At 48.0% G+C, this 24,484-nt stretch overlaps 1 protein-coding gene across 9 annotated transcripts in view; it reads left to right on the top strand.

Annotated features, from left to right (window-relative positions):
• Positions 1 to 24,484, top strand: part of PHF14 (PHD finger protein 14) — a 311,444-nt gene that overhangs the window by 79,453 nt on the left and 207,507 nt on the right. For 8 of the 9 annotated variants that reach the window (XR_012233474.1, XM_073582107.1, XM_073582108.1 and 5 more), the window contains exons 7-11: positions 3,700 to 3,837; positions 5,461 to 5,607; positions 7,498 to 7,792; positions 11,511 to 11,617; positions 15,708 to 15,803. Coding sequence is in view for 8 of the 9 variants with exons in the window: in XM_073582107.1 (XP_073438208.1) it covers positions 3,700 to 3,837; positions 5,461 to 5,607; positions 7,498 to 7,792; positions 11,511 to 11,617; positions 15,708 to 15,803 (783 nt within the window). In the remaining variant the exon portion in view is untranslated. The remainder of the gene's footprint in view (positions 1 to 3,699; positions 3,838 to 5,460; positions 5,608 to 7,497; positions 7,793 to 11,510; positions 11,618 to 15,707; positions 15,804 to 24,484) is intronic. The other variant, XM_073582105.1, reaches the window with a different exon arrangement.

Genomic DNA, 24,484 nt, shown 5'->3' on the forward strand with positions numbered 1-24,484 from the left:
TTGTAGAAATCCAGAGAATACATGGGTCGGTCGGTCTTCTGCTGATCAGGGCGATTCTTTTGATGGTCAAAGGCTGATGGAATGTGGCTAGTGATGAGCGAGTGTGCTCGTTACTCGAGTTTTCCGAGCATGCTTGGGTGTTCTCCGAGTATCTTGGGCGTGCTCGTAAACTTTGTATGAGTCCCTGTGGCTGCTTGACAGCCTGAGTGCATGCATGGATTGCCTGTTTGTGAGGGAATCCCCACATGTATTCAGGCTGTCTAGCAGCCGCAAATCATGCAGCTATGGGGACTCAGACATACAGGGGTTGGACATAATAATGGAAACACCTAACGTTTTGGCATCATAGTCTTCGAACATGTTATAAACATGCAAACCGTGACATATGGTAATGTTTTGTAGTGGATTATTTGTGTTATGTGATATGGGTAGGTAAATTAACTGTTTGTTTTGCAGAATTGTAACAACATTGATGAGAACCTGATACCAATGGCAGACCTCTCGGATTTTCAAAGAGGCCAAATTGTTGGTGCTCGTATGGCAGGCGCTAGTGTAACAGAAAGTGCCCGAATGCTTGGCGTGTCAAGAGGTACTGTCTCCAAAGTAATGATTGCGTTTGAAAGAGAAGGAAAAACGTCTGCAGCAAAGCACAGGTCCGGCCGAAAGTCGAAGTTGACTGAGAGAGACCGTTGGACTCTAAAGCGAATTGTGAGAGAGGATCACAAGACCACGGCTCCGAAAATCCCTGCTGAGCTCAATGAACACCTACAAAACCCAGTTTCCACGAAAACTGTTCACCGGGAGCTGCACAAATCTGGATTCCACGGAAGAGCTGCAATTAGAAAAACGCTGCTCTCGATGACAAATGTTTCCAAGCATTTAGAGTGGTGTAGAAACCTCCAGAATTGGTCCCTCGAGCAGTGGAAACGTGATATTCTCCGACGAATCATCGTTTACCCTATTTCCGACCTCCAGCCGAGTGTACGTTTGGAGACAGGTGAAAGAAGCATTCCATCCAGACTGCCTTCTCCCAACAGTAAAACATGGTGGAGGTTCTGTGATGATCTGGGGTACTATTTCGTGGAGATCCGCCGGGCCAATGATATCCCTTCATGGAAGAATTAACAGCCAAGATTATTTAGGCATTTTTGGCGACCAAGTGCATCCTATGGTTCAAGCACTGTTCCAGGAGGGGAACGCCATCTTTCAGGATAATAATGCACCAACGCATACAGCTAGAATCGTTAAAGCATGGCACGAGGAACAGTGTAATGAAGTTGAGCATCTCATCTGGCCCCCACAATCCCCAGACCTCAACATTATTGAGCATTTATGGTCGATTTTAGAGATTCAAGTTAGACGTCGATTTCCACCGCCATGGTCGCTCAAAGAACTGGAGGGTGTTTTAACTGAAGAATGGGCTACAATTCCTTTGGAAACAATTCACACCTTGTATGAATCCATACCTCGGAGAATTGAGGCTGTAATCGCCGCAAAAGGTGGACCTACACCATATTAAACTAACTTTTGTTGATGTTTCCAGGTGTTTCCATTATTTTGTCCAACCCCTGTAATTTACGAGCATGCCCAAGATACTCAGAGAACACCCGAGCATCCTCAGAAAACTCGAGTAACGAGCACACTCGCTCATCACTAAATGTGGCTTAACAATCTTTGTGTCCTACTATATAGAGTACTAAGGGGGGAGGCTCCTGCTGCAGACAGTTGTCTTAGGCTAGTTTCACACTAGCGTTACTGGGCACAGCGTACGGCCGCCGCTAAGCTCTGCCCACCGGCCGAGCCCCCTCCGGTCAGCTCCTCCTCTGATCGCATGACGCTGCATGCGATCAGCGTACCCTATATTTAGCGTTGGGTACGCTGGTCATGCGCTGGCATGATTTTGGCGGCGCTTGCGCCCTATTGGCGCTGCGCCGAGCGCACATAAATGCAACACAATGCGTTTGGTGCATGTCGGCGCAGCGCCAAAAGGACGCAATCACCGTCAAAAGTGTACCAGCGTACGACCAGCGTACCCAACGCTAAGTATAGGGTAAGCTGATCACATGCAGCGTCATGCGATCAGAGACGGAGCTGATCGGAGGGGGCGCGGCTGGGGGCGGAGCTTAGCGGCGGCCGTGGGCTGCGCCCGGTAACACTAATGTGAAACTAGCCTTACTGCCAGATTCAAGACAGTGAGAAAGAAGTTGGGAGAACATGATGGTTGAGCTTCTTTGTTCACATAGAAGATTTTGTTTTATATCTTTTGGTTGTAAATTTTTGTAATATAAAAAGCTAAAATCTTCTATGTGTGTCTTAGGAGCTCAGCCATTTCCCTCTCCCCATGTTTCTCACCATCTTGTGTCTGGCTGTAAGACAACCGACTGCAGCAGGAGACTCTCCCCTTTTGCACAAAGATTGTTAGGACTCATCCTTTCGGCTGTTGATCATCCAAGAATGGAGATAAGCAAAAGACTAACCCCCGTGTATTGTGGATTCCTAAAAGATGGTTTGTCGTTGGAGCTAGCTAAAATCTGAATTACTGACAAATAGGAGGGATATGAGAATATCTTTTGTGTACTTTCATCAAGAACTAATATTCTGTGAGTTTTTGTTGTTTAGTGATTCTTTTATAAGGGTCTTCCGCCATTGACATGTGAGTGTTAATAGTCTTAAACAGGCATCTACTGTAATCTGATCTTAGTATTAATTTTACAGAATGAGTTCTTGATGAAAGTGCATACTGAGAGATCAGATTACAGCTGCCTAAAGTCTATGAACACTCTCACACCATGGCGAAAATACCCTTTAAAAATAACCACTAATCATCGAAAACTCACAGAAGATAAGTTCTTGATGAGAGTTTTGGATGGATAGTGATTATTTAGTAAGGATATTTCTCCATGGTGTGTGGGTGGTCATAGACTTAAGGGGGCTTTACACATAGTGATATCACTAGCAATATCACTAAAGCGTCACCGATTTTGTGACGCAGCAGCGATATTGCTAGCGATATCGCTACATGTGATACTCCCCTCCGACCGGCTTCCCCGCTGGCTATCGCTGATCGCACGAGATCGACCTGGCCCATTTCTCGTCGTCGGCTTCCTGCTGGCGCCGACGAGCGAGCCATGGACGCAGGCGGAAGACGGACACCCTCGCCGCGTCTGAAAGGTAAAAGCGACCGCCGACCGCTGCTGCATCGCTAGTGAGATCTGTCTGTTTGGCAGCTCACTAGTGACCATTTAGCGATGCTCCAGCGATCCTGACCGGGTCGTATCGTGGTTGGGATTGCTGGTGCATCGCTAAATGTAAAAGGGCCTTTAAACCGGCAGCTGTAATCTGATCTCTCAGTGAGCTGGTTTATCTTGATCAAGCTGGATTTTAGCGCTTTCCAGAATTAGTGGGGAGGAAGGAGAAGTGTCTCATAAGTGGAGAAAGAAGCAGATTTCTCATCTCTAATGAGATGCATTACAAAGTTCCTTGCAAAGTTTATAGAAATAACAGCAGTCATTAAAGTGATTTTGCTATTAAATCAATTTTCTAAAAGTTAATTAAAAGTTCAGCTTTGAGATTGAACCACGCTCCAAGAGAGTTTTTTTTATTTTTTATTTTTTTTAACCGTGTGTCTCCATTGCTGGCGCAATCCTGAATATTGTTCCCTCAGATGTGGTGGTAGCTTAGATTTTTTTTTTTCTATAGGAATGCAGCTTCTGTGAAGATCCGCGATTTGCCAGGACAGGAGTGTGTATCAGCTGCGACGCAGGGATGTGCAGAGCTTACTTTCATGTGACTTGTGCCCAGAAGGAAGGCTTGCTCTCAGAAGCCGCTGCCGAAGAGGTAAATTACCCGCTGCATTTCTTTTGAAGACTGCTTAAGAAATTGTAAGCAAAGCATTAAAAAAAAAAAAAAAGCAAAGCATTCTGATAGAAAAAAAAAATTAAGCTGGGATGTAGACAGAGGGGATAAAATCAACCAGAGTACGGCTGGCTGGTAAATGTCCTGGGTGTGATGGAGATGAAAGCGCTGTCGCTCCAGTGTTGCTTTAGGAACTTAAGTGGAAACGTGACTTCTCATATCGCCCCGGAAATTCGCCCCATCCATTAACGGAGTTGCTACAATGGGAGTTATACTCCATTATATTGTGTTTTGTTTTTGTTTTTTTTTTTTGTTTTTTTTTTTTCTGCTTTCTTACTTGGAAGTTTCTTGGATTAGTGGCAGTGGTTTCTCATCTCTTGCTATCCCACCCTTGTTTTTATGCAGCCTCACCCTCTTCACGATGTCTTTTCATCTCTTGTTTCAGCCCCTCTTTTGTTCAGTGGCTTTCTGCTTTTGTTATAGTCCCTTTAAACCTGCAGACTAGCGGCACTAAACGGCTCCTTGTTTGCTGCTAGAGTATCTTTATTCCTTAAAGGGAATCTGTCACCTCAGTTTGGCGCGGTATGTAAATGAGTTGTCTCCGGTCCGTGGCGCCCTCCTTGACCGCTGTATGCAATCTTTCTTGGAATTTCCGTAGTTGGCCTCCAGATTACACGCATGCGCATTGCAATATGTTATCACGCGTGCGCAGTATGATTTGCCCAACTGCAGGCAAACTCGAAAAGCATTAGTGCATATGCGTCAGTGAACTATGTCCCAGAAGTATTTCACTGCCATGTCTGTGTTCCGGAACATAGTTCACCGGCGCATGCACACTAATGCTTTTCGAGTTTGCCCGCTGTTGGGCAAAGCATACTGCGCACGCGCGATAGGATATTGCAATACGCACGCGCGTAATCTGGATTCCAACTACGGAAATTACAAGAAAGATTATGTACAGCGGCCAAGGAGGGGTGGAGGGAAGGAGCCACAATACTGCCCATCAGGCCGGACACAACTCATTTACATACCGCGCCAAACTGAGGTGACATTCTCAGAGCGGCGGTACTAGCAGACTACTTGTCTCTTTACGCCTGCAGACTGGCGGCACTGAACTACTTGCTTGGTGATCGGCCGTTGTGGCGTCTGTACACAGATGTAATAGATCACTCAGTGTACATAAGCTGCCATTGTTCTCGGCAGCACAGGTCCTGTTTACACAGGGAAATGTGCTGCAGGGAACGATCATCTTTTGTGCAAACCAAATGATCATTTCACCCTACGAACAAGAGTTTTGCTCTTTTGTTTTATGATTAGCAGCTCATTTAGATGTGCATTTAGCAATAATCTTGCAATGTTCACAATAATCGTGAAGTGTAAATCCACTTTCATGCCTATTCCCCATCCATTTCTGTGGTTGCCTGCCTTCCCTATAGCTCCCTACCCCCCATATTGCACTGCTTCGTTGTCCCTTCATGATTCTTCCTCTACTTGTGCTGCAAGTATAAGTGCATCTAGCGCTCCATGCAGCGCCACATACGTTGTACTCCTCATCCACCACATAGGAATGTACAGTAATCGGCGATTCTTAATCTCATCCGTCAGGATATCGCAGACCCTTTCTTTGCCTATTGCAAACAGCACGCAGACCGCTTCGACAGAAAATGGAAGAGGAAAAACTATCTGGCTCTACAGTCCTACTGCAAAATGTCCTTGAAGGAAAGAGAGAAGCATCTCACGCCAGAAGCGCAGGTATTAATGGATCTTACGTCATAATTCCCCAAGAAACAAGGCGCAGCATACGTAAATTCACAGCTAAGGTCATTCACTTCAGCGGGGACTTGTTATCTTTGATCCCAGGAGTCTTTGAATGGGAGCATATATTTGATCTGCATAAAATTACAAAGGCTTCATTAAACCTCTGAATGTCAATTTAATCATATGATGCCACGACATGTTCATTACATCCTGTATTACACCCCAGAGCTGCACTCACTATTCTGCTGGTGCAGTCACTGTGCACATACATTACATTACTGATCATGAGTTACACCCTGTATTATACTCCAGAGCTGCACTCACTATCTGCTGGTGCAGTCACTGTACGAGTACACATACATTACATTACTGATCCTGAGTTACATCCTGTATGATACTCCAGAGCTGCACTCACTATTCTGCTGGTGCAGTCACTGTGTACATACATTACATTACTGATCCTGCGTTACATCCTCTATTATACCCCAGAGCTGCACTCACTATTCTGCTGCTGGTGCAGTCACTGTGTACATACATTACATTACTGATCCTGAGTTACCTCCTGTATTATACCCCAGAGCTGCACTCACTATTCTGCTGGTGCAGTCACTGTGTACATACATTACATTACTGATCCTGAGTTATATCCTGTGTTATACTCCAGAGCTGCCACTCACTGTTCTGCTGGTGCAGTCACTGTGTACATACATTACATTACTGATCCTGAGTTACCTCCTGTATTATACCCCAGAGCTGCACTCACTATTCTGCTGGTGTAGTCACTGTGTACATACATTACATTACTGATCCTGAGTTACATCCTGTATTATACTCCAGAGCTGCACTCACTATTCTGCTGGTGCAGTCACTGTGTACATACATTACATTACTGATCCTGAGTTATATCCTGTGTTATGCTCCAGAGCTGCCACTCACTGTTCTGCTGGTGCAGTCACTGTGTACATACATTACATTACTGATCCTGAGTTACCTCCTGTATTATACCCCAGAGCTGCACTCACTATTCTGCTGGTGCAGTCACTGTGTACATACATTACATTACTGATTCTGAGTTACATCCTCTATTATACCCCAGAGCTGCACTCACTATTCTGCTGCTGGTGCAGTCACTGTGTACATACATTACATTACTGATCCTGAGTTACCTCCTGTATTATACCCCAGAGCTGCACTCACTATTCTGCTGGTGTAGTCACTGTGTACATACATTACATTACTGATCCTGAGTTACATCCTGTATTATACTCCAGAGCTGCACTCACTATTCTGCTGGTGTAGTCACTGTGTACATACATTACATTACTGATCCTGAGTTATATCCTGTATTATACTCCAGAGCTGCACTCACTATTCTGCTGGTGCAGTCACTGTGTACATACATTACATTACTGATCCTGAGTTACCTCCTGTATTATACCCCAGAGCTGCACTCACTATTCTGCTGGTGTAGTCACAGTGTACATACATTACATTACTGATCCTGAGTTACCTCCTGTATTATACCCCAGAGCTGCACTCACTATTCTGCTGGTGTAGTCACTGTGTACATACATTACATTACTGATCCTGAGTTACATCCTGTATTATACTCCAGAGCTGCACTCACTATTCTGCTGGTAGTGTCGTAGTGCTACATGGTCTATTGTGGGGATTGTAAACCTCAGAGCATAAAACATAATGATCTAATGTAATAGTTTTATATTGCAGCGTGTGTCCACAGTGTAGTCATAATAATCTGAATCAATGTGTGTTACGGACAGCGGGGAACTGAAAATTATCCGTCTGTTTTGTGACATTTTGTAGTCATCATCCCATCGCCGACCTCCACGAGTTACAGCCTATAATCTGCTGATGGTTTCTTAGGGAACCGTTTCTGTATCTCTCCAGGCTCGTATCTCCACCCGACTACAGCAGTACAGAGTGAAGTCAGAGCTGACTCGTAATACTAGACCACAAGCCTGGGTCCCGAGAGAGAAGCTGCCTCGCCCGCTGACCAGCAGTGCCTCTGCCATACGGAAACTGATGCGCAAAGCCGAACTGATGGGGATCAGCACGGACATCTTCCCGGTGGATAATTCAGACACCAGCTCCAGTGTTGATGGCAGGAGGAAGCACAAGCAGCCTGCGCTCACTGCAGACTTTGTCAACTACTACCTGGGTAAGATTAGTTTGTTCCCCTCACCGTCTCTCTTGCCGTTCTCCTCCGCCGTCTCTCTTGCCGTTCTCCTCCGCCGTCTCTCTTGCCGTTCTCCTCCGCCGTCTCTCTTGCCGTTCTCCTCCGCCGTCTCTCTTGCCGTTCTCCTCCGCCGTCTCGCCGTTCTCCTCCGCCGTCTTGCCGTTCTCCGCCGCCGTCTCGCCGTTCTCCTCCGCCGTCTCTCTTGCCGTTCTCCTCCGCCGTCTCTCTTGCCGTTCTCCTCCGCCGTCTCTCTTGCCGTTCTCCTCCGCCGCCTCTCTTGCCGTTCGCCGCCGCCGCCTCTCTTGCCGTTCTCTTCCGCCGCCTCTCTTGCCGTTCTCTTCCGCCGCCTCTCTTGCCGTTCTCCTCCGCCATCTCTCTTGCCGTTCTCCTCCGCCGTCTCGCCGTTCTCCTCCGCCGTCTCTCTTGCCGTTCTCCTCCGCCGCCTCTCTTGCCGTTCTCCTCCGCCGCCTCTCTTGCCGTTCGCCGCCGCCGCCTCTCTTGCCGTTCGCCGCCGCCGCCTCTCTTGCCGTTCTCTTCCGCCGCCTCTCTTGCCGTTCTCTTCCGCCATCTCTCTTGCCGTTCTCCTCCGCCGTCTCGCCGTTCTCCTCCGCCGTCTCTCTTGCCGTTCTCCTCCGCCGTCTCTCTTGCCGTTCTCCTCCGCCGCCTCTCTTGCCGTTCTCCTCCGCCGCCTCTCTTGCCGTTCGCCGCCGCCGCCTCTCTTGCCGTTCGCCGCCGCCGCCTCTCTTGCCGTTCTCTTCCGCCGCCTCTCTTGCCGTTCTCTTCCGCCATCTCTCTTGCCGTTCTCCTCCGCCGTCTCGCCGTTCTCTTCCGCCATCTCTCTTGCCGTTCTCCTCCGCCGTCTCGCCGTTCTCCTCCGCCGTCTCTCTTGCCGTTCTCCTCCGCCGCCTCTCTTGCCGTTCTCCTCCGCCGCCTCTCTTGCCGTTCGCCGCCGCCGCCTCTCTTGCCGTTCGCCGCCGCCGCCTCTCTTGCCGTTCTCTTCCGCCGCCTCTCTTGCCGTTCTCCTCCGCCATCTCTCTTGCCGTTCTCCTCCGCCGTCTCGCCGTTCTCCTCCGCCGTCTCTCTTGCCGTTCTCCTCCGCCGCCTCTCTTGCCGTTCTCCTCCGCCATCTCTCTTGCCGTTCTCCGCCGCCGTCTCGCCGTTCTCCTCCGCCGTCTCTCTTGCCGTTCTCCTCCGCCGTCTCTCTTGCCGTTCTCCTCCGCCGCCTCTCTTGCCGTTCGCCGCCGCCGCCTCTCTTGCCGTTCTCTTCCGCCGCCTCTCTTGCCGTTCGCCGCCGCCTCTCTTGCCGTTCTCCTCCGCCATCTCTCTTGCCGTTCTCCGCCGTCTCGCCGTTCTCCTCCGCCGTCTCTCTTGCCGTTCTCCTCCGCCGTCTCTCTTGCCGTTGTCCTCCGCCGCCTCTCTTGCCGTTCTCCGCCGCCGCCTCTCTTGCCGTTCTCCGCCGCCGCCTCTCTTGCCGTTCTCCGCCGCCGCCTCTCTTGCCGTTCTCCTCCGTCGCCTCTCTTGCCATCCGCCGCCGTTGTCTCTCTTGCCGTTCTCCTCCGTCGCCTCTCTTGCCGTCCGCCGCCGCCGTCGTCTCTCTTGCCATCCGCCGCCGTCTCTCTTGTCGTCCTCTCTTGCTGCATTTTTCCATGGCTCTCACACTGCTCATCCTCCTGGCTTACTCCAATACACTCTTTTTTTTTTTTTATGTTTTACCTATCTGCTGTCTCTTATTTTATCTTTCAGTTTCTTTTATCTTTCTTTTCCTCTATCCTGACCCGCCCCCTTTCTTCCGTGGCCCGTGCGCTCTCTCCCCCTCTATCCATGGTCTGCGGTTTTTCCCTCTCTATGCATGGCCCGCGCCCTCTTTCCCTTTGCTTCTATCCATCACCTGTTCTCTCTCTCTCTCTCTCTCCCCCTCTGCCTCTATCCATGACCCTCTCTCTCGCTCCCTCTGCCTCTGTCATGGCCCTCTCTCCCTCTGTCATGGCCCTCTCACCCTCTGCCTCTATCCATGGCCCGTTTGTTCTCTGACTGCCTCTATCCATGACTCGCTCTCACCCTCTGCATCTATCCATGACCCGCTCTCTCACCCTCTGCATCTATCCATGACCCGCTCTCTCACCCTCTGCATCTATCCATGACCCGCTCTCTCACCCTCTGCATCTATCCATGACCCGCTCTCTCACCCTCTGCATCTATCCATGACCCGCTCTCTCACCCTCTGCATCTATCCATGACCCGCTCTCTCACCCTCTGCATCTATCCATGACCCGCTCTCTCACCCTCTGCATCTATCCATGACCCGCTCTCTCACCCTCTGCATCTATCCATGACCCGCTCTCTCACCCTCTGCATCTATCCATGACCCGCTCTCTCACCCTCTGCATCTATCCATGACCCGCTCTCTCACCCTCTGCATCTATCCATGACCCGCTCTCTCACCCTCTGCATCTATCCATGACCCGCTCTCTCACCCTCTGCATCTATCCATGACCCGCTCTCTCACCCTCTGCATCTATCCATGACCCGCTCTCTCACCCTCTGCATCTATCCATGACCCGCTCTCTCACCCTCTGCATCTATCCATGACCCGCTCTCTCACCCTCTGCATCTATCCATGACCCGCTCTCTCACCCTCTGCATCTATCCATGACCCGCTCTCTCACCCTCTGCATCTATCCATGACCCGCTCTCTCACCCTCTGCATCTATCCATGACCCGCTCTCTCACCCTCTGCATCTATCCATGACCCGCTCTCTCACCCTCTGCATCTATCCATGACCCGCTCTCTCACCCTCTGCATCTATCCATGACCCGCTCTCTCAAACTCTGCATCTATCCATGACCCGCTCTCTCACCCTCTGCATCTATCCATGACCCGCGCTCTCACCCTCTGCATCTATCCATGACCCGCTCTCTCACCCTCTGCATCTATCCATGACCCGCTCTCTCACCCTCTGCATCTATCCATGACCCGCTCTCTCACCCTCTGCATCTATCCATGACCCGCTCTCTCACCCTCTGCATCTATCCATGACCCGCTCTCTCACCCTCTGCATCTATCCATGACCCGCTCTCTCACCCTCTGCATCTATCCATGACCCGCTCTCTCACCCTCTGCATCTATCCATGACCCGCTCTCTCACCCTCTGCATCTATCCATGACCCGCTCTCTCACCCTCTGCATCTATCCATGACCCGCTCTCTCACCCTCTGCATCTATCCATGACCCGCTCTCTCACCCTCTGCATCTATCCATGACCCGCTCTCTCACCCTCTGCATCTATCCATGACCCGCTCTCTCACCCTCTGCATCTATCCATGACCCGCGCTCTCACCCTCTGCATCTATCCATGACCCGCTCTCTCACCCTCTGCATCTATCCATGACCCGCTCTCTCACCCTCTGCATCTATCCATGACCCGCTCTCTCACCCTCTGCATCTATCCATGACCCGCTCTCTCACCCTCTGCATCCATGCATGGCCTGCTCTGTCTCCCCCGCTGCCTCTATCCATGGCGTGCACTCTCTCCCTCTATCCTTGGCCTGGTCTCTCTGTGGCCCGGTCTCTTACTCACCCGCTGTATCTTTCTCGTCCGCCGTTTCCTGTGTATATTTTGGTATTCAGCTGTCAATCACTGCAGCTTCACCCCCATCAGATGCATTTTGTGATTTTTCTGTTTTTTTTTTTGTATATCAGAGAGGAACATGCGGATGATGCAGTTGCAGGAAAACATGGCCGAGCAAAAGAACATAAAGGACAAATTAGAAAACGAGCAGGAGAAGCTGCACATCGAGTATAACAAGGTTGGTAGTGTCTCACATCAGCTCTGCGCCGCTCGCCGCCCAGAATATTAATGCAGAGATGTGCCGGCCGGTTGTGATTTATGTGTTTCTGCTTTGAAGGATTATTTTGTGTTATCCCTTTGAAATCTGCTTTATCAGCGGCTTTACAATGACAAGCCTCAGACTCCGGGGTGTCCGCCAGTAAAACAGGCCATTGATAACTCACAGCCCATGCAGTCCCCATATCACTCATGCATCTCTCAATGTTTTCTCTCCAGATAGAAATGAAATGATACGTTTATAAAAGGGTCCAAGAGGACGGTGACATCCATGATCAGAGACTTGTAATAGATATGTGTGTGGGAGACATGAGAACGGTGGATGGGTGTGACAGTGCCAGAGGTGGCTCATAGATGACTGCAGCTAGCATTGATATCAATATACAGAGATAACAGGATAGATCTGCGATAGATGGACCAATCTGCAAAGAACAATATGAGCTACATGGTAAGATGCAGATAAGATCAATGTATAGAGATAATTGGGCCGATCCGAGCTGAGACATAGGGTCTGTCCGTGGCACGGCTGGATCTGTCTGCAGGAGGGCTAGGTGGATGAATAGATGATGTGACCAATATATAGAAATGGATTGGAGCTCAATGGGTTGATAGTGTGAGAGACATACATGTCTGGTACATGCACACTGTACGTTTGGGAATAGATATAAGGTGGAAAGTGATGCAGATTTGAAGTCTAAATGGTAAAACTAATTAAACCAAAAAACTATTCCACATGGTCGGGTGGAAGAGCCTCTAGACCAATTATTTAAACCAAAAAAAACAAAAACAATTCAGAAAAAATTATTTTCAAAAAAAGAGTATTAACTGAGCATGCTCACATACTATTCATATATATTAATATGATTAATTGCTCAGAATGTGATCGTAAGACATCAAAAAAATAGAAGCTCAAAATAATTTCAAGATTAATACAAAATTTATTTAAGCATAAACAATGTGACAAAAAAGAGTGTCTGGGTACGCACACATAAAGGCAGGAAAAGGGGAGAGGGAGAAGAGATTAGATTGTCTGGAGTCAAGTAATAAAGATAAACATATTCACAATAATCGTATGTACATTATGTGACCAAATAAATTGAAAAAATGCCCCAGACAAAAAGAGGGGGAACGGAAGCGCTCGTCTGAATCTGCCAAACAGGACACCGTGAATAGCTCAGTGATAAAAGGACCAGTCTGGTACGAGTAAGAGCCTGTCAGAGTTAAACAAATCTGAATAGGATATAGCTAGATTCTACTCTACTCTGCATTGTTCAGAGCAAGGTACTGACATGTATGGCGCACCCATTAAATATAGTATGCATTACCTTCAGACATGGTGCGGTGTGGACGTGGAGCAGGGAACAGACGGCGCTTCCGGAGGCCTTCGATTATTGTGAATATGTACCAGGTCCTTTTATCACTGGGTGCGCCATACATGTCAGTACCTTGCTCTGAACAATGCAGAGTAGAGTAGAATCTAGCTATATCCTATTCAGATTTGTTTAATTTAACTCTGACAGGCTCTTACTCGTACCAGACTGGTCCTTTTATCACTGAGCTATTCACGGTGTCCTGTTTGGCAGATTCAGACGAGCGCTTCCGTTCCCCCTCTTTTTGTCTGGGGCATTTTTTCAATTTATTTGGTCACATAATGTACATACGATTATTGTGAATATGTTTATCTTTATTACTTGACTCCAGACAATCTAATCTCTTCTCCCTCTCCCCTTTTCCTGCCTTTGTGTGCGTACCCAGACACTCTTTTTTGTCACATTGTTTATGCTTAAATAAATTTTGTATTAATCTTGAAATTATTTTGAGCTTCTATTTTTTTGATGTCTTACGATCACATTCTGAGCAATTGATCATATTAATATATATGAATAGTATGTGAGCATGCTCAGTTAATACTCTTTTTTTTTTTTTAAATAATTTTTTCTGAATTGTTTTTGTTTTTTTTGGTTTAAATAAATGGTAAAACTGTTTGCACCCCTGATTAGTGTCAACTAATTTATACCTCCTCCTTTGGAAACTGATTATGCAGCCATGTCCTTTCTTCATGACTCTTCCACGTTCTTCATGACTCTTCCACGTTCTTCATGACTCTTCCACGTTCTTCATGACTCTTCCACGTTCTTCATGACTCTTCCACGTTCTTCATGACTCTTCCACGTTCTTCATGACTCTTCCACGTTCGCTCTTTGTGGCTCTTCCACGTTCGCTCTTTGTGGCTCTTCCACGTTCCCCCTTCGTGGCTCTTCCACGTTCCCCCTTCGTGGCTCTTCCACGTTCGCTCTTCGTGGCTCAATCCATGTTGACCCTTCGTGGCTCTTCCACGTTCGCTCTTTGTGGCTCTTCAACGATCGCCCTTCGTGGCTCTTCCACGTTCACCCTTCATGGCTCAATCCATGTTGGCCCTTCGTGGCTCAATCCATGTTGACCCTTCGTGGCTCTTCCACATTCGCTCTTTGTGGCTCTTCAACGATCGCCCTTCGTGGCTCTTCCACGTTCACCCTTCATGGCTCTTCCACGTTCACCCTTCGTGGCTCAATCCATGTTGGCCCTTCGTGGCTCTTCCACGGCGCCCTTTGTGGCTCTTCCACGTTCGCCCTTTGTGGCTCTTCCACGTTGGCTCGCCCTTCGTGCCTCTTCCACGTTGGCTCGCCCTTCTTGGCTCTTCCATGTTGGCTCGCCCTTCGTGGCTCTTCCACGTTGGCCCTTCGTGGCTCTTCCACGATCTCTCTTTGTGGCTCTTTCACGTTCGCCCTTCGTGGCTCTTGCACGTTCGCCCTTCGTGGCTCAATCCATGTTGACCCTTCGTGGCTCTTCCACGTTCGCTCTTTGTGGCTCTTCCACGTTCGCCCTTCGTGGCTCTTCCACGTTTGCCCTTCGTGGCTCAATCCATGTTGACCCTTTGTGGCTCTTCCACGTTCGCTCTTTGTGGCTCTTCCACGTTCGCTCTTTGTGGCTCTTCTATGTTGGCCCTTCGTGGCTCTTCCACGTTCGCCCTTCGTGGCTCTTCCACATTCGCTCTTTGTGGCTCTTCAACGATCGCCCTTCGTGGCTCTTCCACGTTCACCCTTCGTGGCTCAATCCATGTTGGCCCTTCTTGGCTCAATCCATGTTGGCCCTTCGTGGCTCTTCCACGTTCGCCCTTTGTGGCTCTTCCACGTTGGCTCGCCCTTTGTGGCTCTTCCACGTTGGCTCGCCCTTCGTGGCTCTTCCACGTTGGCTCGCCCTTCGTGGCTCTTCCACGTTGGCTCGCCCTTCGTGGCTCTTCCACGTTGGCTCGCCCTTCGTGGCTCTTCCACGTTGGCTTGCCCTTCGTGGCTCTTCCACGTTCGCTCTTTGTGGCTCTTCCACGTTCGCCCTTCGTGGCTCAATCCATGTTGACCCTTCGTGGCTCTTCCACGTTCGCTCTTTGTAGCTCTTCAACGATCGCCCTTCGTGGCTCTTCCACGTTCACCCTTCGTGGCTCAATCCATGTTGGCCCTTCGTGGCTCTTCCACGTTCGCTCTTTGTGGCTCTTCCACGTTCGCTCTTTGTGGCTCTTCCACGTTCGCTCTTTGTGGCTCTTCCACGTTCGCCCTTCGTGGCTCTTCCACGTTCGCCCTTCGTGGCTCAATCCATGTTGACCCTTCGTGGCTCTTCCACGTTCGCTCTTTGTGGCTCTTCCACGTTCGCTCTTTGTGGCTCTTCTATGTTGGCCCTTCGTGGCTCAATCCACGTTGACCCTTCGTGGCTCTTCCACGTTCGCTCTTTGTGGCTCTTCCACATTCGCCCTTCGTGGCTCTTCCACGATCGCCCTTCGTGGCTCTTCCATGTTTTTTTGCAGCCTCAAAGCTCATCAAAATAACTGAGCTGCCAAAGTGCTGAAGTAAAAAAAAAAGTGTGAATATCTCTCTCCCCGTTGCAGCACTTTTTTTTGCTTTTCTTGTAGTGGTTTTCGTGAAGACGACCCTTTTTCTTCTGAAAAGGTCGTCTTTACCACAGGACATAATTTATGGATGTTATTTGACTGGATAATACAAGAACTGTTCTTATTTTTCTAGCTCTGTGAAGCTCTGGATGATCTGCAGAATGTCAGCAGCAACCTGCGGAGCGAGGGGCAGAATCTCTGGGTTATAATGTGTAAAGTTGCCGGCCAGGTACGTCTTGTCTTATATACATATTTATATACTTTGCATGTTTTATATACATATTTATGTATTGGATTGATTGATTTTTTTAATGTGTATTTTTTTAATGTGTTCCCGGTATACGGCAGGTCTTTTGGGGTGTTCACGGTATACGGCTGGTCTTGTGGGGTGTTCCCGGTATACGGCTGGTCTTGTGGGGTGTTCCCGGTGTATGGCAGGTCTTGGGTGTTCCCGGTATATGGCAGGTCTTGTGGGGGTGTTCCCGGTATATGGCAGGTCTTGTGGGGTGTTCCCAGTATATGGCAGGTCTTGTGGGGTGTTCCCGGTATTTGGCAGGTATTGTGGGGTGTTCCCGGTATATGGCAGGTATTGTGGGGTGTTCCCGGTATATGGCAGGTCTTGTGGGGTGTTCCCGGTATATGGCAGGTATTGTGGGGTGTTACCGGTATATGGCACGTCTTGTGGGGTGTTCCCGGTATATGGCAGGTCTTGTGGGGAGTTCTCTGTATACTGCGGGTGTTGTGACATGTATACGGCAGGTCTTGTGGGGTGTTTCCGGTATACGGCAAGTATTGTTAAATGTTCCTGGTATATGGGAGGTCTTGTGGGTTAATCCCTGTATACAGCAGGTCTTGTGGGCTAATCCCTGTATACGGATGGTCTTGTGCGGTGTTTCTGGTATACGGCAGGTCTTGTGGGGTGTTCCCAGTATACGGCAGGTCTTGTGGGATGTTCCCAGTATACGGCAGGTCTTGTGGGGTGTTCCCAGTATATGGCAGGTGTTGTGGGGTGTTCCCAGTATACGGCAGGTGTTGTGGGGACATCCCTGTATCCGGCAAGTCTTGTGGGGAGTTCTCTGTATACTGCGGGTGTTGTGACATGTATACGGCAGGTCTTGTGGGGTGTTGCCAGTATACGGCAGGTCTTGTGGTATGTTCCCAGGTATACTGTGGGTCTTGTTCGGTGTTCCCTGTATATGGTGGGTCTTGTGCGGTGTTCCCTGCATATGGCAAGTCGTATCGGGTGTTCTCGGGATACATCAGGTCTTATGAGGGTGTTCCATGCATACTTATACTTGCAATAGTTGAGGTCGGTGCACGACTCTGTTGTCTCTGCACACTAGGTGAAACCCTCCATAAGGTTCTAGCAATACAGATGAATTAATGAACCTGGGCAGCAGACGTCATCCATTTGGTAGCTTTATTAGTACAGAAAAATCACAACGTTTTGGCTGTGCAGGTCCTTTATCAAGCCATAAAAAAATAGATATGCATCCATAGAGCACATTGGGACGTCATTGGTCGGTGATCACACAGGAGATGCCAGCAGAGGATCTTGATGATTTGCTTAAGTGCATTCAATATTCCACAGACAACCATTAATAACCTCACTGATTGTAGCCGAAGCTGTAGGTGCCAGGATTTCTGCAAGTGGCTCATACACCAGACTGAAGAAATCAGGATGTTTTGTTTCCATTTTTTTCATCATTTACAGATGACTAACATGCTATCATCCTGTGATTTCCATCATCACACAGCTTTTCATTTTGCAGTTACTATGTCAGTGTTGAGCAATGTTGCTTCTGTCTGTACCATAGATGAAATATTGCTGACATAAAACCAGAAAACGCCATTCCATTTTACTGTATTTTTATGTATAGATCAGGAGGATAAACTCGTAACCGTCGGCTTTCAGAATTCTGCCATTTTTATTTACAAACTTGTCAAGTAGCGCCGCAGACTTCTTCTCCCCTCGCCTGTGACAGTGCCGGAGGTCATTGCCGCTTACATCCCCAAAGGCCGATCACTTGTCTAAAGTTATTTTGAATTTGTGTTGTGACGTTCAGACTGACAACTTCAGTTTTATAAGGCTGAAAACTTCCAACTGCTTATGTTTCCTTCTCCAAGTAACTAATGGAAAAAAGTTGTAAAAGTCTACTATTATATACATAGCTGAGACTTCTAGTCCATCTACCGCTCAGCCGCCTGCGTTACAGTATAGGTCAATTGTGCACTGACTTGTGCATATGACAATGTAAAAATGTGACAGTCACATGACTTTGGGGAACTTTAACTGACAAACATATATACTATATTATTCTCCTTTTTAAGAAAATATGCCTACTGTAATACTGCCCCATATGTTCACTAATCTTCCTACTATAACACTGCCCCTATGTACAAGAATATAACTACTATAATACTGCCCCTATGTACAAGAATATAACTACTATAATACTGCTCTTATGTACAAGAATATAACTACTATAACACTGCCCCTATGTACAAGAATATAACTACTATAATACTGCCCCTATATACAAGAATATAACTACTATAATACTGCCCCCTATATACAAGAATATAACTGCTATAATACTGCTCCCTATGTACAAGAATATAACTACTATAATACTGCTCTTATGTACAAGACTATAACTACTATAATACTGCTCTTATGTACAAGAATATAACTACTATAATACTGCCCCTATGTACAAGAATATAACTACTATAATACTGCCCCCTATGTACAAGAATATAACTACTATAATACTGCCCCCTATATACAAGAATATAACTGCTATAATACTGCTCCCTATGTACAAGAATATAACTACTATAATACTGCCCCTATGTACAGGAATATAACTACTATAATATTGCCCCCTATATACAGGAATATAACTACTATAATACTGCCCCTATGTACAAGAGTATAACTACTATAATACTGCTCCTATGTACAAGAATATAACTACTATAATACTGCCCCTGTGTACAGGAATATAGCTACTATAATACTGCCCCCTATATACAAGAATATAACTACTATAATACTGCCCCCTATATACAAGAATATAACTACTATAATACTGCCCCCTATGTACAGGAATATAACTACTATAATACTGCTCCTATGTACAAGAATATAACTACTATAATACTGCCCCTATGTACAAGAATATAACTACTATAATACTACCCCCTATATACAAGAATATAACTACTATAATACTGCTCCTATATACAAGAATATAACTACTATAATACTGCTCCTATGTACAAGAATATAACTACTATAATACTGCCCCTATGTACAGGAATATAACTACTATAATACTGCCCCCTATGTACAAGAATATAACTACTATAATACTGCCCCTATGTACAGGAATATAACTACTATAATACTGCCCCTATATACAAGAATATAACTACTATAATACTACCCCCTATGTACAGGAATATAACTACTATAATACTGCTCCTATGTACAAGAATATAACTACTATAATACTGCCCCTATGTACAGGAATATAACTACTATAATACTGCCCCCTATATACAAGAATATAACTACTATAATACTGCCCCCTATATACAAGAATATAACTACTATAATACTGCTCCTATGTATAAGAATATAACTACTATAATACTGCCCCCTATATACAAGAATATAACTACTATAATGCTGCCCCTATGTACAAGAATATAACTACTATAATGCTGCCCCCTATATACAAGAATATAACTACTATAATACTGCTCCTATGTATAAGAATATAACTACTATAATACTGCCCCCTATATACAAGAATATAACTACTATAATACTGCCCCTAATGTACAAGAATATAACTACTATAATACTGCCCCCTATGTACAGGAATATAACTACTATAATACTGCCCCTATGTACAAGAATATAACTACTATAATACTGCTCCTATGTACAAGAATATAACTACTATAATGCTGCCCCTATGTACTAGACTATATCTGCTATATTTGTTTTTGTTCAGGTTGTTCACACTCATCAGTTCTACATAAATAATCGGTTGTCGGTTTTCTCTGCATTTAGCTATTACAGAAGAAAGTACATTGATTTCTAAGATAAAGGGAAAAAAAAATCTGACTTGAAGTCGCTCTGACATTTTCCTGCTCAGCCTTTCCATTGATTTAGTCAGCCGGTGTGAAATTCCGTCCACCGTGCCAATTTGGCTACATCTACTTTGGCTACCGGTCTTTTCCTTACTGAGCAGCTTTTCTGATAATTACAATCACCAACCAGAATACTTTGCATCCATCAACTCGGAATAAGGGAATCTATCGGCTCAGTCATAAAGGCGCTCTACAGGAGGCGTGGGGTAATAAGAAGCGGCGGTGATAATATGTCTGTCTCTGGGCGGGGGTGGGGGGTGTCAGGCCTGGAGTTTGCGAAGATAAAGTAGGATTCGGGGGACTGGTTAGGGGTTTAAGAGAGGACTTGTGCCGATATCTTGTCCCACTGGTCAAGTGTGGCTGTAGAGGAACAATCGCTAAATTGGTTTCTGCACATAGTAAGGCAAGGATGCACAGGGGCTGTGCTGCGTAGGTTTCCCCTTTTCTACCATTACACAAATACTCACTTTTAAGGTTATATACTACCCCAGCTGTAGCAGTTTTTCACTTTACTAGCATATTATTTTGTTACATCACATTGGTTATACTGTTGGTGTACATTTTTTGTCACATTGATATATTGGTACATTATGTGCTCATTGGTGCACCATATTTTTCAACTACGCCTCATTGGGGGACACAGAGACAATGGGTGTTATGCTGCTGGCCACTAGGAGGACACTAAGTAAACCTGAAAAAAAGTTAGCTCCCCCCCTGCAGTATACTCCCTCTCGCTGGATGAGATATCTCCAGTTCATGCTTAGTGTCTGTAGGAGGCACTTGGGTCTGGTTTCAGACCCCACCGTTTTTATTTTTGAATTTTTCTGTAAATTTTTATTTTTTAATTAACGGAGTGAAGGGGGCGACGGTTCCTTTCTACGGCCCGCTCTCCCCCGAACCAACAACAGGCAAGCACGTGGAGTATACCTCACCGTACACTTTCCTTAGACGTTTGGGGTTGATTCCTCTAGCAATATTGGCGATGATCCTTACAACCGGAGTCCGGTAATCCACGGATATGAGGGCAGGCGCACGGAATGGAGAAGACTGGACAGCGCTTATGTAGGCCCTGAATCAGTCCCATAGCTCTCCATCCCCCTATCATACGGAGGGTCGATTGAGCATGGCCCTTTAAGAACTCCTCCATCTCTGCTTCATTAGCCCAGGAGGATGAGAGCCTGCATGGGTGGCCGGACAGCGCTGAGCACTGGAGTTGAGGTGTGGGGTCGGGTCCTGGCCCCGGGAGAAGCGCTGACGTAGCCCCATGGCGGTTCCCCCCACCCTTGGCGCTACCGCGGGTAGCCCGAAAAATCTAGTCCCCGGCTTTCCGGCCTGCTAGGCCGCAATTTCGATAGCGCCGCCCCCACCCACCGGCGCCTACCGCGGGTAGGCTCAAAAATTTAGCCCCTGGCTTTTCCAGCCTACTAGGCCGCAATGCAACGCAACAGCCGCCCGCGCTATTATTGCTGCCCCCTCGCCTTGGCGCCTCTCATCCCTGACGAGACGCGCAATTCTAATCTCGGGGGGCCATGTCTTTTTACCTCAACGAGCTGTGAGGCGAGCATTCTGCCGGATACCGGGTGACACCGCAGGGCCACCGCTACTCCTCCCGGCGGACACAGCATAGGACCGGGTAAGCTGCATCTACCCTCAGATTAAAGCTTAACCCCTTCCCGGCACGTTCCCTGCAGCTGCAGCAGACTCTGCCGTTAACCCTTTCAGGAGCGCTATGTCTCAATCTAAGGAGGCTAAACGGGCTGCTAAAAAGCACACTTGGCTTTTTACCGTGTGTACCACTTGCAAGTCTGCCTTACCCAGTGCACAGACTAATCCGTTATGCATGGACTGCGACCCTGCCTGCGCCCCGACCTGCGCTCAATCGCCCCTCGCCGCCGCTGCTGACGGGCCTCCTGCGTTTAGTACCCCTGAGTGGGCTGCGTCCCTGTCACGATCGGTGGAGTCTCTGACCCAGGCTATATTCTCCCTCCGGGAGGACTCTTTAAGCCAGAAGCCGTCCTTACCCCCCGAGGAAGGCTCTGGCATCGGCCGGGAACCGTCCACCAGCAGGGGCCGTACTCATTCAAGGGATGGTCAGGTTTATAGAAAGCGGACCCATGACGTGTCCCGTTCGCGCCTCTGCGACTCCTGTCTCTCGCTCTCCCTCTCCTGGAGTTCTCAGCAAGCACGACTCTGAATTCGAATCTGACATGTCAGCCCCTCAGAATCCCACAACTGATCAAGAGTCACTTGATTCTCTTATAGAATCAGTCAACAGGATTCTGAAGTTGGATGAGGATAATGTTCCCGCTCCAGCACATCCTATCTCGCTTAAGAAAACCAAGCGGGTGCGCAGGTTATTTACCAGCCATCCGGACTTTAAGGAAATTGTCCAGAAACATAGGGATCGTCCGCATAAGCGGTTCACAGGGCAAAAGTCTTCTCAGGCTAAATACCCTTTTGATCCAGACCTAATGAAGGATTGGTTACAGTCCCCTCCGGTGGACCTGCCTGTATCGCGTCTTGCTTCAAAAACGCTTCTATCTGTTTCTGAGGGTTCCTCAATCAGAAACCCCTCCGATCGTCAGATTGACTACCTTGCCCGTTTCAGTTTTTGAAGCTTCAGGAGCAGCACTTTTTCCATCTTTCGTGGCAATTTGGGTCACTAAGGCAATGGCCGCTTGGGCAGAAGTCTTGATTACTTCCTTCCAGGACACCAATCTTCCTCCGGAGGTTACCACTGTCACCAGGCAGATAATTCACGCTACAGACTTTGTAGTGGACTCCTCTTTTGATGCCGCCAATTGCGCTGCTCAAACTGCCGCTAATGCGATCTCCATTAGAAGAGCCCTATGGCTCTGCGACTGGCGGGCGGGTGCCACATCTAAAAGATCGTTGACTTCTCTCCCCTTTCAAATGGGTTGTCTTTTTGGAGAGAAACTGGATCAGCTCATTTTTGATGCTACCGGGGGAAAAAGTAAATTCCTTCCTCAACAAAAGGCTGTTCGGCCGTTTCGCAACCAACAGCTGACGCGCTTTCGATCTTTTCGCAACAACTCCGGTTGGTCCTCCTCTACCTTCTCTTCTGGATCAGGTCCGTCTCCGCACGGAGACAGAGGCTCCCAAGTCTCATACAGACCTAACCGCTTTTGGAAACCCAGGCCTAGGGCTTCTGGATCCAGGGGAGCCAGATCTCATAGATCTACCCAATGACTTGTTGCGGTATCTGGCGGGCGCCGACAGAGTAGGCAGTCGCCTACTTTCCTTCAGCCACACCTGGCTCGCGGTCATCCATGACAAGTGGGTCAGGGAGCTGGTGTCCTCAGGATACAAGATAGTTTTCCTCTCCCCCTCCAACTCGCTTTTTCCTTTCCTTTCCCCCCAAAGGAAAGACGAGCCTTCCTTCGGGCTGTTCAGGCTCTCTTAAGGGACGGAGTCATCATTCCGGTCCCTGATCGCGAAAGGTTCAGAGGATTTTATTCAAACCTTTTTGTGGTTCCAAAGAAGGATGGGACGATGCGACCCATTCTGGATCTCAAACTGTTAAATCAGTTTGTCACGGTTCGGCGATTCCTAATGGAATCTCTCCGATCAGTTGTCGCTTCCATGGAAAAAGGAGAGTTCCTAGCATCCATCGACAACAAGGACGCTTACCTTCACATTCTGATCTGCCCGTCTCACCAGCAGTTCCTGCGTTTTGCAATTCACGAGGAACACTTCCAGTTCGTTGCCTTGCCTTTCGCCACTGCCCCCAGGGTCTTTACCAAGGTCATGGCGGCTGTCATGGCCATTCTCCACTCTCGGGAAGTAGTGGTGTTACCGTATCTGGACGACCTGCTCATCAAGGGTCCGTCCCTTCCAGCCTGCGAGGAATCAGTGGAGATAACAGTAAATACACTTTCGTGCCTGGGGTGGAAGAAAAACTTTGCAACGTCTTCCCCGAAACCGGCTCAGCAGATTTCCTTTTTAGGAATGATCTTGGACACTTCCCGTGGGTTGGTCATTCTCCCTCCAGAAAAGACGCAAGCCTTACAACAGGCAGTGTGGACTCTTTCCCTTCCAGCTTCTCACTCCATTCGTTTCAGCTTGAGAGTTCTCGGGAAGATGGTGGCTGCGATGGAAGCAGTTCCATTTGAACAGTTCCATCTCCGTCCCTTACAACATGCATTGCTGTTAGCTTGGGACAAGAACCCGTTCTCCCTGGACGGTTGGATCCTTCTGTCCCTGCGGGTCAGGCAAGCCCTCAGGTGGTGGACTCTGAGGTCCTCCCTGAATCAAGGGAGGTCTTTTCTCCCAGTAAGATGGTTGATAGTAACCACCGACGCAAGTCTTCTCGGCTAGGGTGCGGTCTTTCGTCACCTCACGGCACAAGGTCATTGGTCGACCCGAGAGTCACGTCTCCCCATCAACATTTTGGAGATACGAGCGATCAGATTTGCTCTAAGGAGTTTCCACCATCTCCTCGCAGGTCACCCCAACAGGATCCAATCCGACAACACCACGGCTGTAGCGTATATCAACCGCCAGGGAGTTACCCGGAGCAGGATGGCCATGCACAAAGTGAGTCACATCCTCCATTGGGCCGGGACCAACCATTCGCCCATCTCAGCAATTCACAACCCGGGCGTAGAAAATTGGGCGGCAGATTTTCTCAGTCGCCAAGGCATTGCCACGGGAAAGTGGTCTCTTCATCTGGAAGTCTTTCACCAGATTTGTCATCGTTGGGGGACTCCGGATGTGGACCTC

Source organism: Dendrobates tinctorius, unplaced genomic scaffold (assembly GCF_039654945.1).
Source record: "Dendrobates tinctorius isolate UK_male_01 unplaced genomic scaffold, ASM3965494v1 ptg000070l, whole genome shotgun sequence".
Lineage (NCBI taxonomy): Eukaryota > Metazoa > Chordata > Amphibia > Anura > Dendrobatidae > Dendrobates > Dendrobates tinctorius.